The sequence below is a fragment of the Branchiostoma floridae genome, chromosome 2 (genome assembly GCF_000003815.2).
Source record: "Branchiostoma floridae strain S238N-H82 chromosome 2, Bfl_VNyyK, whole genome shotgun sequence".
In the NCBI taxonomy this organism is placed as follows: Eukaryota; Metazoa; Chordata; class Leptocardii; order Amphioxiformes; family Branchiostomatidae; genus Branchiostoma; species Branchiostoma floridae.
This window is the reverse complement of record NC_049980.1, coordinates 27,065,668-27,082,627: the sequence shown is the minus strand read 5'-3', so window position 1 is coordinate 27,082,627 and position 16,960 is coordinate 27,065,668. Positions and strand designations below refer to the sequence as shown.

Below are 16,960 nucleotides of genomic sequence, written 5' to 3'. Positions count from 1 at the left end.
CCTTCCATGGAAGTTCAACTCTATAATTACTTTAATGTATGGTGCCCATGAAAATGATCTCTCACTAGCAATGCTAACACATATTATCATTTTCATCCCTATTTTTTACATGCTCCCAGAGGTGGTATTTGGTCGAGTACAACAAATAATCAAAGCCTAATGAAAGCCGAGCCAATGCCAATGAACCACGGAATCTTACCGTGTTCTTCAGTTTTGCCAGCTTTTTCCTCAGCTGCTGGCTCGGCTAAATTGTAAACAATGAGCAGATTTGACAAAGTCATCTCTCGTGCGAAAAGTAAGCTAAACATGAATAGACTTCAGTCCTTGTTAATAAAAGAACAGAAAGAAAGGCAACTCCCGTCAGACAAACTCGACAATCAGCTCCTGCAATATTTATTACTAAGAGTCAAAAGTATCGCGGGGATTCCTCAACTACTTCATAGCTGATAGAACACGGGATCTAAAATCTACTGTAGCGGTTTTGCTTTCAACTATCAACTTTATCAATTTGTCGAGAAAACAAAGGCCGGAAGACTGACAAAGCTGCACAATGATTTTAAGGAAATTACCATGTGCTTCATCCTTCGTTTCTTCCTTATCCCCCTTATCCTCCTTTTCCTCATCTTTCTCATCTTCTGTGATGTACATAAAGAAAATATCATTTGAGCGTTCAGAACGGTGACCAAAGTTTAGATCGGTAGTTTTGTGGTATTTTTCAATTTCTGTCGATACCTAAGAAAAGCATTTCGTTCTTGATAAATCAAACAATGGTTTGATAGAGTGAGATGCACGTTTACCGTGTGCATCTTCCTTTGATTCTTCCTTATCATCCTTTTTCTCATCTTTCTCATCTTCTGTGATGTACACAAGAAAATGTCATTTGAGCGTTCAGAACGGTGACCAAAGTTTAGATCAATCATTTACTGGTATTTCTCAATTTCTGTCGATGCCGAAGAAAAGAATTAGGTTCTATACAAATGAAGCAATGATTTGATAGAATGAGATGCACGTTTACCGTGTGCATCTTCCTTTGATTCTTCCTTAGCTTCCTTTTTCTCATCTTCTGTGATAGAAAGGCAATGTCAATCGAAACTCCACAACAGGAAGATAAAACATTTGATTTAAGCACATCATTTCATCTCTTCTGAATTGGAGGAACTGTTTTAGCCCGATAAATCCAATAATGATGTGCCAGAATAAGATACACGTTTACCGTGTGCATCTTTCTTTGTATCTTGCTTATCCTCCTTTTTCTCATCTTCCTTTTTGTCATCTTCTGTGTATGGAAAAAACAACATCATTCTAGAACTGACCAATGTGACCAATGTCCACAACATTGAATTTAGGTAATGTACATCAATGAATCTTTTCTAGTAATAAATGAAATACTTTCAATAATGAATTGCCAGAAGGAGATGCACGTTTACCATGTGCACCTTCCTTTGTTTCCTCCTTATCCGCCTCTTTCACATCTTCTGTGATACATGAAAGGAAAATACCAATCAAAGGTTCAATGTGACAATTTTAGACGAGAAAGACCAACTGATAGTGCAAGGTAAATGAAAAAGTTAATCAATTGATTGCCAGAAAGAGATGCACGTTTACCATGTGCATCTTCCTTGGTCTCTTTCACTTCTTCCCTTTTCTCATCTTTCTTTTTCTCATCTTCTGTGACGAATAAAAACATGTCATTGAAAACTTCAAAACGGTGGTTAAAGGGTGTTACTGAATCTCTGTCTATGTCAACTGGAATATTTTGAAATTAAAGAGTTTCATAATGATGTTGGCCAGAACTAGATGCAAATTTACCATGTGCATCTTCCTTGGTCTCTTTCACTTCTTCCTTTTTCTTATCTTCCTTTTTCACATCTTCCTTTGTCTCATCTTTCGTTTTCTCATCTTCTGTGACGAATAAAAACATGTCATTGAAAACTTCAAAGCGGTGGTTAAAGGGTGTTACTGAATCTCTGTCTATGTCAACTGGAATATTTTGAAATTAAAGAGTTTCATAATGACATTGGCCAGAACTAGATGCAAATTTACCATGTGCATCTTCTTTTGTTTCTTCCTTATCTTCCTCTTTCACATCTTCTGTGATGCGTGAAAAGACAATGCCATTCCAAACAATAAGACATTGACACAATCAGTTCACACATAGGCAAATAATTTTCCATACGGAACATGATTTTAGATGAGATAGATCAATTGATAGTTCAGGGTAAATGAAAACGTTAATCAATTGATTGCCAGAAAGAGATGCACGTTTACCATGTGCATCTTCCTTGGTTTCTTTCACTTCTTCCTTTTTCTTATCTTCCTTTTTCACATCTTCCTTTGTCTCATCTTTCGTTTTCTCATCTTCTGTGACGAATAAAAACATGTCATTGAAAACTTCAAAGTGGTGGTTAAAGGGTGTTACTGAATCTCTGTCTATGTCAACTGGAATATTTTGAAATTAAAGAGTTTCATAATGATATTGGCCAGAACTAGATGCAAATTTACCATGTGTATCTTCTTTTGTTTCTTCCTCTTTCACATCTTCTGTGATGCGTGAAAAGACAATGTCATTCCAAACGATAAGACATTGACACAATCATACAGGCAAAAACTTTTCCATACGGAACATGAAACCTGTCAGAGAATCCGATAGTTTGTCACCGTTCTGTTCTGTTTTTAAAGACAGAAGTTCTTAATATCAAATTTGGCTGAAGTCTTACCGGCCTCATCTTTTTTGTCTTCGTCCTTCTGTTCCTCTTCTAGGAATGTATTAAGAGATCGAGGAATAAGATTTAGAGTTGATATATCTCATACATATCTCTTTAAAAAAATTCCGGCTAATATCAAAACATTGGCTAAATACTAGGGGTTAATAAATGCTATTCAAACTCTGTGCTTTTAGATATCAAGCTAATTTTCTGGCAGCCTTACCGGCACCATCTACTTTGTCCTCCTCCTTACTTTCGTCTTTACTCTCTTCCTCCTTACTCTCCTCCTCTTCTACGAATGCGTTGAAGATCGAAAAATACAACTCCATTATATAAAGTATGAATCAATCCTCCATGTCATCTGAGCTATTATCACAATCCTAACTTTTCTTTTAGCATATCAACTAACTCCCACTTAACAAACAATTGGTCTACTGTATAAAAGCGAAATTCAACGAGGAGAGGGGTAAGAATGCCTTGAACTAATCGTGGTCTGCCTTCACACACTAGTCATAACTGGTAGAGTTATGTTTGGGCTGATAGGTGATCCAGAACCTTTATCAGGTGGTATCATCTGAAATCAAAAATTGACGATTTGTTCATCATTACAGACCAAAGAGTTCGATTAGCAGATTTAGGTTCTATAAGTTACCTTTCCTTAGTCTGTTTAATTAGTGTGTCATTTTGGGGCACATTGGGACTGACTAAATTAAAGTCTCTCAATTGCTGAAAAAGAGAGCGAGATTCTGCATTTCGTTATAAGTTTTGTAAGCGATACTGCAAGCTTTGTAATCCCCATATTGGCCAAGCTTTACATAGGTTAGAATATTGTCTTACCCGTCTTCTCATCCTCCTTTTCTTCCTCATCTTCTCCAGCAGCTAAGTCGAATAAAAGTTAAGACAAACATCTAAACATCTCATTCACTGCGGACCAAGCCCAATTATAAGCTACATGTATTTAGTAATGACTTATAAGCAGCAGTGTGCAGAAGAAGTCCCCAACCAGCCAATACTACAACTATTGTCAAACACCGGTTACAGAGTATACCAGACCAAAAGCCCCAGCTTAGCAGTAAAAAGTCACCCTTATGGACTGACTCCATCTTATGTAGAAAGTATAAGTACCAAACGCCGAGACAGAGAATCCAAGCCATAAAACAAGGACCACTCTATACCAACCATAACCCGATGTTACACCTCCTACATTTACAATGGTATTCTCACCATCAGCTGCAGCTGACTCCTCTGCCTCCTTATCGCCCTCATCTACGTTTCAAAAGAACATAGAAGTTACTTTATACGGAAAGTTTCGGGAGAAATTATCATATTTTATACTGCTGACACCATTGTGGCATTGTTTACGTGCAATGTACATAGCTCCAACAGTTCCGGTGAGATGGCGCTAAGCAAGCAACCAGTAGAATGTATGATGTGTACAAGGCGACTGGTCCGTAAAAATGTAGGACAGGGTGTATAAGACGAAAGTTCAATTCTGAAGAGCCGATCTGTGTGTTTTGGAGTAAAGAAGGATCAGCTGAGTTGAAGAGGGAACCCAAAGACAATTATGGGTGGGGATAACATGCGCTATATTACCACGTAAAAGATAGAGCTGTAGTTCATGGTATCAAGCTCCAGCTACGTGCAGAATGGTTGTTGAATATTCTATTTGCTGCCTGTGGTACTTCTTCTAATCAGCGGAGCTGTGAAATGCTGAGAGCTCTTGCATTTTCAACCCGTGCAGATTTATAATTTGAGCAGATGTGAAAACTGTCATGTTTTGAAGGACAGGTCACCTTCTGCTTCGTCAGCCTCCTCCTTTTGTTCCTCGGCTACGCGTTGTAAAAATTATGAAACAAAGGTTGGAATTAAGAATCAGCGTTCAACAGTATTGTGTTCTTATTGAAGTGAATCATCTTCACCTTTGCAAAATTGAGCAAAACGCAAAATGGCGAAGATATCACTAAACTCGCACATGACGACGTGTGGCGTAAATATTCGTAAGGGTTGTGAGATTACCATCGCCTTCTCTTGTGTCATCTTCCTCTGTTTTTGTTTCTTTCTCCTCTGCTTCTTCTTCGTCTACCTCGTCTGGATAATTTAATTTGCAGTATTAATGTTTTGCATCGTACAACTTTGCTAACGTAGCTGCAAGAGAAACGTCTAAACTCGTTTTGTTTTGCCCTTTTAGGTCAAACGCAGTTGTTTGCGCAGCCTATAAATGATCGCAATCGAGCAAGTAGCGTGATGCAGGAAACGTTCGTCACCTTTTGTTTCTTCTTCATCTGCCTTTTCTTCCTCTTTGTCCTCATCTGTTGCTCGCATGCAAAATGTTGAAGAAACTATTTACCACATCCTCTTTTAAAACGTTTGAAAAAGAAGGCGAGCCAAAAGTATTCTCATCAAAAGGTGGGTATACTTAAATTGTATTTTCATTTTATACTTATACAAATGCATAACATTTATAAGTTGTGCGGATAGCAGAATAGCACACGTGGAGACATTTGTCACCTTCTTTTGTGTCTTCCTCCTCCTCTTTTTCCTCCTCCTTTTCGTCCTCTATTGTTTGCATGGACAGTGTTAAGAAAACGATTTTACCCAATGTTCTGGAAGATTGTAGGCATTTCAAATCTAAAAAGGCTCTTTATGCGTTTTAGAGATCATCTCTATCAAAGGCTTGTCTTTGCTTAAGTTATATGAGGAGACCCTTGTCACCTTCTTTTGTGTCATCTTCCTCCTCCTTTTCCTCCTCTTTTTCCTCCTCTTTTTCGTCCTCTATTGTTTGCATAAGAGATGATTGAGAAGACGTTTGACTACATATTTGAGTAATATAAATGGGTATTTAAATGATTGCATCACAAAACAAAATTTTCGCTTCATTATTTTTTAGAAGAAGTTGCACTATTTCGCGATCTAAAGATCGTTGTCATCACCTTCTACTTCGGCACCTTCATCCCCTTTCTCCTCCTCTACCTCCACTTTTTCCTCTTCCTCCTCTTTTGCCTCCTCCTTCTCCTCTTCCTCAGCTAAGTTATAATGTGAAATTTCAGACAATTTTCCTTAAATGTAATACAACGTACTTTTTCTCTATGTAGAAGCATAAAGGTAATAAAGGTATAAGCTGTGGGTGCAAGCTTATTACCGACAATACTATAGGCTGTTGATTGGGTAATGCGCTGGGCAGCATTTATATCTAACGTTGTATCGCGCAGAATAATTATCAAGCAGCCTTTATGGTAGCCTCACCCTCTCCTTCATCTTCATCCCTCTGTTCTTCCTCAGTTTCGGCTTAAGTGGCGATGTGATTTACAGAAGGAGACACAATTACAAAATTTATCAATTTTGTATCCTTTTCTACAGCTTGCTAGTGTTAAATCTTTAACAGTATCAAATCTAGTGCATAGTGCATTGAAGTGGGCATTTATACAGTTATAGTGTGCATACCGGAAATTTGATTACTAACAACGAAAAATTTAGGTATTTCCATACAGCGGGGTATCAACTCATAATGAAATTTAGAAATTTCCATGAATCAGCTGTTTATATCTATCTAGTGTTAAAAAGAATTTAATCGGCAACAAGGGTAATTTTATCGAAGTGCTTATGTTTGGTTTTTACCCTCACCCTCTACTTCTTCCGCCTCTTCTTTCTTTTCTTCCTCAGGTTCAGCTACGTGGCGTTATGAATTACGGAAAAACATAATTATAAGATATGATTGTATGAATACATTTTTTGGGGATTTTCCTGTAGCTAAGAACCATATAATTATACAATAAAGCAACGCAGTGTTGTCTACAAAGTAACATCGAGACATCTATACAGTGCTCAAGTTGTCAAATGAATTTTGTAATTTAGGTGCTTTAGTTTTAGCCTCACCCGCTACTTCCTCTGCTGCTTCTGCCTTTTCTTCCCCAGATTCAGCTTTGTTGCGTAATTAGTAACAAAAGAATCACAGTTATATGATGCGAATCAATTTTGGGATTTTCCAACAGCAAGGAATTGGGTCATAGAGTGTATAGAATTTAGTAAAGTAGTGGTCAGAATTGTAAGACAAATTTGGCAACAATGGTGCTTTTACTGCAGACGTGCTGTTTTATATTTAGTCTCACCCGCTACTTCTTCCGCTTCTTCTTTCTTTTCTTCCTCGGGTTCATCTACGTTGCGTAATGAGTTTCGAAAGATGAAAATTACATGATGTATTTCCGATAGAGGCTAGCAATAGGCTGGCGTAAGATAATAGAATTTAGCATCTAGTGCTCGTACTAAAGTCTCAAAGTCTCAAAGTGCTCGTACTCATTTAAAGTTATTTAGCGCGCAAAATATTTCAGAAGCCATTATTAGGGTGGTTTAGCCTCACCCTCTACTTCTGCAGCTTTCTTTTCCTCCTCGGATTCATCTTTGTTGGGTAAGGGGAGTTGGGTGGGAAAGAAACATAATTACAAGAAATCATACATTTTGTGATTTTCCTGTAGCAAGGCGCAACGTCATTATCAAATTTGAAGCCAAAGATCTTGAGGAGAACAAACGGGAATGAAGGTTATATCCGTGTCAGATCATACGCCACTGACGACCGACGTACATTTGTTGGTTAACATTTGTGCCTGTGAATCAAACGGTTGTGACAAAGCAAAGCCGGAGGAGATGTGACTAAAAGTGGAAGAGGCAGGACTTTGAGATGCTCACCCTCAGCTTCACCCTCTTCTTCTTTTGTTTCCTCAGCTATTACAAAAACATAAAGTTAAGGGCACTGTTTGCTGCTGTTAAATATGTAAATAACCCTAAGAGCTGCTTATTTAAGATGGACCATATTCAAGAAATATTGGAAACCTTTAAATACGTATGGACAAATGTGCGAAAAATTCATCAACATGATGTAAAAATTCTTGGTGCTAAAATGTTCGAACTTAAACTTGGGGTGGGCCGTGAGAGGAAATTTGATGATTGGGATAAAAAATTGAAGAAAATTCTCACCCTCTTCTTTGCCTTCTTCTTCATCCTCCTCCTTCTCTTCCCCCTCAGCTAGATTAAAGGGTAATGTTTAATCTTTATGGTGTTGTTGTGGGTAAATTAACTGCGTTTAGTGCCTGTAATAAGCTTAGTGACTTAGCATAGCTAGATCAGAGAATTGTCCCTTGTATTTCTTTAAAAGGCAGGTAGCGATTACGTTAAAGTGAAATTGTTCATGACCGATGATTCTAAGCTGTTGCCGTTAATTACCTTCCTCCTCCTCCTTTTCCTCAGCCTCAGCTAAGTTGCATGATGATATATGGAAAGTTAGACTTTCATCAAGGTAAAAGTTCCATTTTGAATTATGATTTATGTATTCTATATTCACTATGGGATTGCCTCATGTTTAAAACGAATGTTCAAAGTACCGACAGAGAAGCATCACAAGTTAAGAAACGATCATCAGAGAGCATCACAAGGTAAGGGACGATGTACCCTGTTCGTTCAAGATCTTAACATTGCCTGCAACAGAATCTACATTGTAAGCAGCTGGTTACGCTACGACGGGGAAGATGAAATATTTCATGAGCACTGCGAGTTTTCATTTTAAACTCTTTGATGCGTGTTTGAATGCAGGAACCACCGCTTGGCGTGGTCACAATAGTGACGACAGCATTATTGGTCGGCAAGATAAGAAGGCGATGAATGTCTGGGGAATACCAGCTTTAGCTCACCCTCGGGTTCTGCTGATTCTTCTTCGGCTTCCTGTTTCTCTTCCGTTTCTTCTTCTTCTTCTTCTTCAGCAGCAGCTTCTTCCTCAGCTGGCAAGCGATATTTAAAGTTTCCAGGGGAGAGGAACGCGATTGTCCATGTTTAGATGTTCAACATATCCTAAGGCCAGTGGCGAAACCCATGCACCTTTCGAGATGTCGAGCATTATAGTATAGTAAGGTTTGAACTTATATCAAAGGGCTTGATGAAATGAGGAAAAACGGCGGATCTTCAGGAAGAAAAAAAGTAATCAGGATATATCTCGGGATGTTGATTTCCTATGAGTAGCGCAAGGCAAGCATTCAGCTAGCTATTGCTGTACCATTAACGTGAATAGATCTCTAAAAATATGGTGTTGATTCTGACTCTCATTATAATCAAGATGCAAGGTTGAGAAAGTGGGGGTAGGATTTTAAATAAAGTTGGGGAGCGGGATTGGAATCTGCTTTATGTAAATCTCACCCTCTTCCTCCTTTTCTTCCTCTCCCTCTTCTTCTTCCTCGCCTAATCACAGAAGACGCGTGAGCAAATGGTTGTGAATATTAGGACTAAATAACATTATATTTGTATTGATTACATGCAACATGCATGGTGGCAATTGTTTTTTATTATTTCATGGTACCTATCAAAAATAGATATTCCAAAAATGTGGGCGTTTCTATTCAAAGCATCACGTTATTTTTCGCATAAGGTTCCCTCTTTATTTCGGGTTCGTAGAAAAATATTATTAGTTTGATTTTAGGGAGATCTCACCCTCATCTTCCTTTTCCTCTGTTTCCTCCGCTGCCTCCTCTTCTTCTAAGCCGAAATTGAATTGCGTGGAAACAATTGTTATTAAGGGTAGGGAGGGGGGTTGTCCATCATAAGGCATTGGTGCAAGATGCTCGTTCGATCTGATTTTTTGCATTCCACAGTTGTATAGACTGTTCATAATCATTATCCTTGACGCGATTGGTTGCAAGCATCTAAATATCATGGGATTTTAGAAGAAAAAACAACGGAGGATTTATCTGCGGGATTTGAATCAATCTTGCGGTTTTACATGCTTGGTTCGCACTTCCCTGCGCATGCATTCACTCCCTCAAAGGATGACAGTTTCTGCACGCAATGTGACATGCAAATGTCCTGTAGTCATGAAAAATACACTTATTATAGCCTTACCCTCCTCTTCCTCTACTTCTTCCTCTCCTACGGGGCATGAAAATTTAATGGGGTATGTCACAGCCATGTCTCAGAACTACTTGTCACGTGTGACTACTTGTCAACTTAAGGGTGTGGCTTTTTTTCTCCTTCAACACTTTAGAGAACTTTAATTTGACGTTTTTTATAATACGACCGCTACATTATATGTTTATGCGATGTGCAGAAGGATTAAACAGGGGAAGCTTACCAGCTGCTTCCTCCTCTTCTTCTTCCTCTTTTCCTCCTACGCCGCAGTCAAAATGGTCCAGATAGAATGTAAATATCCAGTAAAGCCGTACGTTACATTGGCCCTTTTACCATTCGTACTACGCCATTTGTTTTCCGTTTTTCCATTCTTGCTATCAGAGCAATTTCCTTTTCCCACGTTCAGTTTCTTCCTGTTTCTAAAGTTGGCATCATGAAGCCTAGACTTCGCCTCATAAATTTTTAAATAAGTCAGTATTTTGGATGCTAACTTCGATTTTACTAAATGTTTCAGAGTTCTAAGTCTCCAGGGTTTTAGCCTCGCACGCTAGACTAGATTTTTAATTCTTTTTTTCTTTTCTTCTCAAAGTGATAGCGAGTCAGAAGGGGCTTAGACGGCATCTAGTTATCCCTGAATCCCTTACGTTACCGGCTATGCTTAGATTGGGGAGCAGAAAATATTTTTGCTTCATGACGGTGGGGGTTCGTGATGGTATGTCGTACGTGGAAATAACATCATTTCCAAGACTAATATTGCCACGACCTTCAATAACATTGTCCTATGAGTTAGATTAGAATATTTGTTATGACGGTGGGTCTAGTTATGCTGGACATGGCGATTAAGGGAAAGCTAAGCATATCTTATTTTGTCCGAAAACGAAAACTACTGAATGCTACCGTTCAACTTGTACTAAAAGGTATTGGCAAAATATCTGGGCAGGTCTTACCGTCGGCCTCATCTGGTTCATCAGGTTTGACTGACAGGTAGCATGAGAAACATTAGAGAACGAAGGTCAAAGGTTGATAACTTCGCGTTGTTGCGGTTCAGTGGGGCATGCGCGGTGGATTATGGTCAAAGGTCAGGTTTGTGACCTCCAAACCAAGGGGAGGGAAATAAACATGGCGTTCTAATCGTCATGCACACTAAAAGTTGGGCATATTTATCTTTAGTCGGCATGCATATCATAGTTATCACCGACAAATATTAAGCGTAAGTCTGCAATTGTCCCTTGAATGGTATCATAGACCAAACAAGGTTGTAACCATCTGAGTTTAAGTCGAACACATGTCCATACCAGCTACCAAATGTTAACTTATAGAGAAATTATAAGACTCTACCATCCCAACCCACAGGCGCATGCATTATTACCCAAGCACAAAGGGCGATGGAGATCCAAGAAAAATACGGTAACGTTGAGAAACGAAGGAAACAACGTGATCAATGGAAAGAATGAAACCCCGGCTGGTGCGTTTAGAAGCGGAAAGTGACACCTTGAGAGGGGCTTACCATCACCAGCGGGCTCAAGACATGGAGCAGCGCCTAGTACTTCCTCTTTAAGTTGCATGAGGGGAAGGTCAAAGAAAGACAGGAAAGGTTAGGGATGGGCCATTTTTCTTGGAGGCATGGGGGACCGTCCGATGACCAACGGAACTAGGAATTGAACTCAAAGGAGGTCTGTAGTCCGACATAACGTTCATTAGGAAAAACTAAAAAGGGATTGTTCTATCACCCATGTCCTCCAGGAAAGACAATGCTCAATCCCCGAGACAGGACCTGCTTGACAGGCATTTACGTACATATGTCTCAGCATAACAGAGAGAGCTGAAGAAATCAAGATGGTGTCTGGAAGAAAAGCAGTGTATAGGGGCACGTGTCTTCTCAGCAGTCTGTTGTGGTCATCTCTTCTTTGATGAAAACGCGATATAGATCGTAAATGTACAAAGAAACTGGTGATGTACTGGGGACGCTTCCTTCGAAACAGCAGGGTGCGTCACTCGACTTCGCTCACAAGAAACATGGCCACTTCGGGCTCTTGTTCTGGTTGGCTTGAACTCAGCAGCATCAACTCTGTTGATGGGGCCCAGCGTTCGTTGTGGTAGAAGTCGAGTGACTCGCCCATGTGCCTCATCAAAGAGACGTTGTTTGCGGACGAGTGCGACGTGTGGACCATGTTGGGATTTTGTTTCATTGAGAAACTTTTAATCCAGTCACAGAACATCAGGGCTGACCACGATAGAAACATCTTCAGAAATTCTAATAGCTTTACGAATTGCAACGCTATCCGGTGTTCAATTTACGGAAAACCAGCAAGCCAGAGCTAATGGAAAGTGTTCTCAGGTAATAGGTTTCTACTTATAAGGCCATACATTTTCTCGGATCTGTAAGTGTTGGCGACAAATGTAGATCAAGCGTGAGCAAATTTCTTTGGCAGTTTTGTATGATGCCATCGTGCTGACTGTCGTGATTGTTTTTGCACATTGACAGCATTTCGATCTGTATTAGGTTTTTGCCAAAAAAATTCGTTTGTATTTTAGTCACGCACGTGACACATTTAAGAGACAGCACAAACGCCTTGGCAATTGCTCATGCAGTGAATAAACTAGGCCAATCATCTATAACACAAAACATCCCTTCCTCTTGGGAACATAACCTGATTGACGGATTGCCAACATGACATGCGGGTAGGAAACGTGACGGGTTGTTGGGACATGTGTTTTCACACATTTCGTCAACATTGCCACTAGTGCTCACACGTGTAATTTGCATTCCAAGAATGCTCAGAGGTGTGAAGATCCGCAGGTCCTCAAGATGTAGGCCAACTGCTCTACATTTTAAAGAAATGGGCCAGGGTAATCCTGTTTGGTTTTAAAGTCTTTGGCGTCGTTTGATCTATAGGTCAGCCAGATTTCTGTGACTGGATTAGAACATTTCTGAAGATCAGCGTAGATGTTGAAGACATTTGTTAGTGACAAGGGTATTTTTAAACGCTTGCATCGCAAGTCTTTTCAACTCAATGTGCATATGACTGGACTTTCAATTGATAAAAACGTGCTGTCACGAACATGCCATGTCTCCAACATGCACACCGTTCAGGGGCTATTTACCAGCTAGCTGCTGCTTTGACCATGTTGATGCACCTATAACTATAAAATGCATCAGGTAGAAATATCTACACCTTTCGTCTATCGATTCGGGTATGCGATACCTTTTTTTAAGGCGATACCGATGGTCTAGATGCAGACAAATCTATTCATGCGTGAACCGCTCTGTACCCTTCCCATAGCTATCGCCGTACAAACTACATACATATATATATCTATATATCATTTGTCTTACGCGCTAACGGCATAGATCATGTCAAATGCCCAGACCCAATAGGTATAGAGGAGAAAACTGCATAATTTGTATTTATACTCAGCAAATCATGGACCGACAATGGACCGGTCATCAACCAGAGGCTTACGGCAGAATCTCGCCTGATGCCATATCAGGAATACGTACTGTTCGTATTTGGCAAACCTTTTTCCAATTCCTTGTTGAAGTGTCATAAGCCAAATAGATATGGGAGGGGCATTTCACACGACCCGAGTACTAAACAAGCTTGGCTTCACTAAAATTGCTAACATTGGCAGAACATGCAACTTTCAACCATTTAATGTTTACATGCTACGCTTGTTCGGTTGAAAACAAAATTGTGACATGCAAATGATAGAAGCGGACCTAAAAAGGTATTGATGAAACCAAAGACTGGGAAAATTAAAAAAAGAAAAACACCTGAGTCCTTCGCAGGACTAGAATGTCAACAAAACACAGGTACTGGATAAGCTGAAGGTGCATGTTCGTTGGCGTGGATAAAACAATTTAACCCTGTGCGTTTACCATACATGCGTAAATAACTGGGGCGCTTTTCTATGAATGGACCTCAATGGCTGGTGAGAGAGGGCAGAGACACAAGCCGTTGAGTATCATTAACCTACTCTACAAAACCAGCAACAAAACACAAAGTGACACTCGCACGGGCTCAGACGTTTTCGCACCGACACTTTATTGTCCCTCCTTTCATTACATTATACTTCTCCGAATGTTCATGCCAAGTGGTTAATACATGGTTACAATTGATCGTCCTCTAACATTTCTGGTTGACTTTCGAATCCTCTCCGATAACTGGTACACAGGTTTAGACATGGTACGAGTCTGCCGTAAGTCTATGGTTGGTTGTCCAACAAGCCACTCCTCCTTATCTTACAACTCCAAAGCACAGTAGCCGGATGCACCACATTGAGTGCCAAGCGAATTCACTACTTGTACAGCTTACGTTAAGTCGCTATTTTCAGGTACGGATGAAAAATAAGAAGTTAAGACGTGCGCTTCACAGCACCGACAAATATTTTTTGTACGCTTTCCTTGAGTTGCATCTGCTTTTTGTAACAGCACGCAGTATGTTGCGGCTAGTAGTAGAGTAGGTAGGCTAGTCGGCAAGGCGTGTTTAATACGAATGCATTATCATCATCACATCACAATCTTTCGCTATGGCCTGACCCATCATTTTTCCTCACCGGAGGAGACACTGACGGTGACCTGCTGCTTGCCAGAGGAGCCGCCGCCGGACCCTGACTTCATGGAGTATTCACGATAGCTGCTGCTGCTGCTGCTGGACGTCTGCATTCCCTCCTTGCTCTCACCGAACAGCCTGGGGGGAAACGACAACCAAAGAGGGAAGGGGTAAGACATTGTGGTGGTAGAATGGTCCATGTTAAATATCGAAGAAATGTGTTAGGAATGTCTTGGCTAGGTATCCTGGGGCTGCCAGGCGAACAAGGTAGAATGAGATGAGGAAATATTGGCGCCCTTTAATGGCAACATCAAAGGAAAACAGAAGAGCACCTGTTAGCCTTTACACATAACCCGGAGATACCTAGCTGCAATGTAAAAGATTCATAAGATCTTCAAAAGAGTTTTCTTCAGCATATGCCACATCACACATGTACACCTAAAGCAGACCTTGAGAAGCAGTCTCACTATTGGTTAAAATACATATTGGCAAGCAGGTGGGCGTCACCATAGGTATGAGGAAGTCTCAGGGTGGACAATGCTAGCAGCTGGGCTACATACGAGCAAAAACAAAAACCAAACCATCAGAGACAAAAGGGGAAGCAGCAGTTCAAACAAAAGCAGGCAGCATAGGGAAGTTCCTAAGAAAACAAAGAAAAATTGCATGACGAACCAAGACGTAACGCAGAGGTAAGGAAACTAAAATCTTGCGACCAAACCGTAGTGTGGGGGACACGGAGTAATTTGGACAGGGGGAGATGTTGGAGAAAGGAGATTGCACGTAAATCCTTGACTTTCTATTATGGCTAGTACCTCTGTTCCATTACACCAGGGCCCAGGATTCTTTTGTAGGCTGCGACCTCAGTATCGAGGGACAATCTGGTCTTCATGGCCTCTCTGTATGCCGCTCGTGCCTCGCGAAGCGAGTCAGAGATGCCCTTTTGTTCGATTCTGAAGCACCATTAGCGGTAGCAGAAGTCATAAAAAGACTGTCATGCATGTTTCAGTCATCAATCTACTCAGGCAAGCGACAAGATATGTCTTCAAACGAGGTTGGTCAGATAGATTAAAGTCATTTACTGATTTACAACCAGCGACGTAGCTAGAACAGAATTAAAAGGAGACGTTAATCATGTCACTAACATCCTGTACCATGCCAGAACCAATAGCTGTTTAGTCTCATAGGAACAGTCACGTGATTAAAGTACAAAGTATCGTTTGAAAGTTTCAAATGGTGCCGACTCGACAAAAGAGCATCTGCAAGCTTCCTTAGGGGCCATACCACGGAATGAATTTGGCTTACCCTTCTTCGGGAGGGGTTTGGACGATCCGGACCCTCGCCGGGTTCCGGAATAGTCTTGCACAAATAAAAGCAGAAGAGCAGAAGGTGTTCAGATTTGAGCGGGGAGTGATGGAAGGGAGAAGGGCGTACGATTTGGGATTAGATTCTTCTCCGCGTGTGTTAAATGGCGAAGAAGACGTAGCACATGGACAAGGTCCTCTTACAACTACAGTCACTCGTCACCACGCACAGCTACACCAATAGCCACAAAACAACGATCATGCAAGGAAACTCCGGGAACAACCGTGTTTTACCTGCGAGGATCTTGCAGGTGCCGTCTTGCCATTTCTATCCCGTGTTTCCTCGCGTTCCAAGGTGGATTAAACACACCAGGCGCCTTAGTAATAGTAAGATAAAAAGGTAAGGAAATGTTCACACCTAATCTCCTCTCCCTCTAGCAGCTTCCTGTAAGCTGCTATCTCCATGTCGAGCGCCATCTTGGTGTCCATCAACATCTTGTAGGCTTGCATCTGCTGAGCCATCTCGCTATTCTTGGTCTCCAGCTCCTGCTCGAGGTCGCGGATTGCAGCCTGATACTCTTCGATCTCCAGCTGCATGCGAGCCTCCAGCTCAGCCAGGTTGCCCTCCAGAGCGTTGTTCTGTTAAACACAAGAAAACCCACATCTACATATCTGCAGGGCGCGTGAACTCGCCCTGGGGGCGTTTAAACGGGCAGGTAGGAGGCTGCTTGTTAGGAACTCAAGGCCAAATGTTCTGATATTGCTGACTCTGTTAGCTTCAAGAAAAAAAATTGAGAATGCACATCGTATCTAAGGTTAGTTTTATTCAATGAAACAACGTCACAGGACGTGAAAAATGGGAAATTTATGCGGTCAGAGCTAACAAAAATTTGAAATGAGAAACTTGCGATGAGTAACGATTGAGTTTGCAGCCTCCTACCTACCTGGATGAGTGTAGTCTATGGTAACTGTTCGAGCAAGGCGCTATGTCCCAAGCCCCTTCAGTATCCTGGACATAGATGCTATGTCTTCTTTGACCAGACGCATTTCAAGAAGCAGCTTATTAAGGCAGTTTTCATGGTCGGTTGCTATCTTCTCGTGCCACCTCGTCAAGATAGAAAGGCTTGTTTCCAGGACGCGTGTCTAGTGAATACCAAGCAGCACGTGCATTAAACGCTAGAGACACAGCAATGATTTACATCCCCTCCACTGCTAAAGTAGGTCACGGCATATATCTTCCCATGTTTATGTAGGGTTCAATGACCTAAATTTATATTATATTGCACCAGCATGAAGTCTCCATCATTTAGTACGTGTTTGCAAGCATCAATTGCCATATCATGCATAATTACAGGCGGGTGTAGAAAAATGGCGTCGTCCGGAAACCCACTCTCTATCATCTACATCCTTGGTCATATCAATGAGGTTTGTCACACATAGGAAAGCAGAAACATCAAAGCCTTAAATTCACGACACTTTAAAGTATCCAAATGTAAGCATCTAATGTCTTAAAGAAGTG

The 16,960-nt window shown here is 40.8% G+C and overlaps 3 protein-coding genes across 3 annotated transcripts in view; all 3 read right to left on the bottom strand.

Moving 5' to 3' along the window:
* Positions 1 to 16,960, bottom strand: part of LOC118410434 (non-neuronal cytoplasmic intermediate filament protein) — a gene marked incomplete in the record, with an annotated part of 44,476 nt that overhangs the window by 13,023 nt on the left and 14,493 nt on the right. The window contains 11 exon segments of the mRNA XM_035812156.1: positions 200 to 244; positions 570 to 635; positions 798 to 854; positions 1,016 to 1,063; positions 1,214 to 1,276; positions 2,718 to 2,756; positions 2,929 to 2,997; positions 3,543 to 3,584; positions 3,930 to 3,971; positions 14,145 to 14,278; positions 15,860 to 16,080. Of these exon segments, the coding sequence (XP_035668049.1) occupies positions 200 to 244; positions 570 to 635; positions 798 to 854; positions 1,016 to 1,063; positions 1,214 to 1,276; positions 2,718 to 2,756; positions 2,929 to 2,997; positions 3,543 to 3,584; positions 3,930 to 3,971; positions 14,145 to 14,278; positions 15,860 to 16,080 (826 nt within the window).
* Positions 4,499 to 5,780, bottom strand: LOC118410436 (glutamic acid-rich protein-like). The gene is made up of 3 exons (XM_035812159.1): positions 5,214 to 5,780; positions 4,970 to 5,014; positions 4,499 to 4,793 (listed from the first exon to the last, which is right to left on the bottom strand). Exons 1-3 carry the CDS (start codon positions 5,272 to 5,274, stop codon positions 4,666 to 4,668), a joined length of 234 nt encoding a protein of 77 aa, XP_035668052.1. The 5' UTR covers positions 5,275 to 5,780; the 3' UTR covers positions 4,499 to 4,665.
* On the bottom strand, positions 6,441 to 9,743 carry LOC118410435 (histone H3.v1-like). The gene is made up of 3 exons (XM_035812158.1): positions 9,174 to 9,743; positions 8,883 to 8,924; positions 6,441 to 8,470 (listed from the first exon to the last, which is right to left on the bottom strand). The coding sequence occupies exons 1-3, from the start codon at positions 9,394 to 9,396 to the stop codon at positions 8,325 to 8,327; spliced, it is 411 nt and encodes a 136-aa protein (XP_035668051.1). The 5' UTR covers positions 9,397 to 9,743; the 3' UTR covers positions 6,441 to 8,324.

Coding starts and splice junctions, on each gene's coding strand:
- LOC118410436 (XM_035812159.1), bottom strand. CDS start 5,274: ATGCAAACAATAGAGGACGAAAAGGAGGAGGAAAAAGAGGAGGAGGAA. Junction 5,015..5,213: donor GGAGGAAGACACAAAAGAAG/GTGACAAATGTC, acceptor TGCGAGCAACAG/ATGAGGACAAAGAGGAAGAA. Junction 4,794..4,969: donor AGATGAAGAAGAAACAAAAG/GTGACGAACGTT, acceptor TAAATTATCCAG/ACGAGGTAGACGAAGAAGAA.
- LOC118410435 (XM_035812158.1), bottom strand. CDS start 9,396: ATGATATTTAGATGCTTGCAACCAATCGCGTCAAGGATAATGATTATG. Junction 8,925..9,173: donor AGAGGAAAAGGAAGATGAGG/GTGAGATCTCCC, acceptor TTCTGTGATTAG/GCGAGGAAGAAGAAGAGGGA. Junction 8,471..8,882: donor GGAAGAAAAGGAGGAAGAGG/GTGAGATTTACA, acceptor ATCGCTTGCCAG/CTGAGGAAGAAGCTGCTGCT.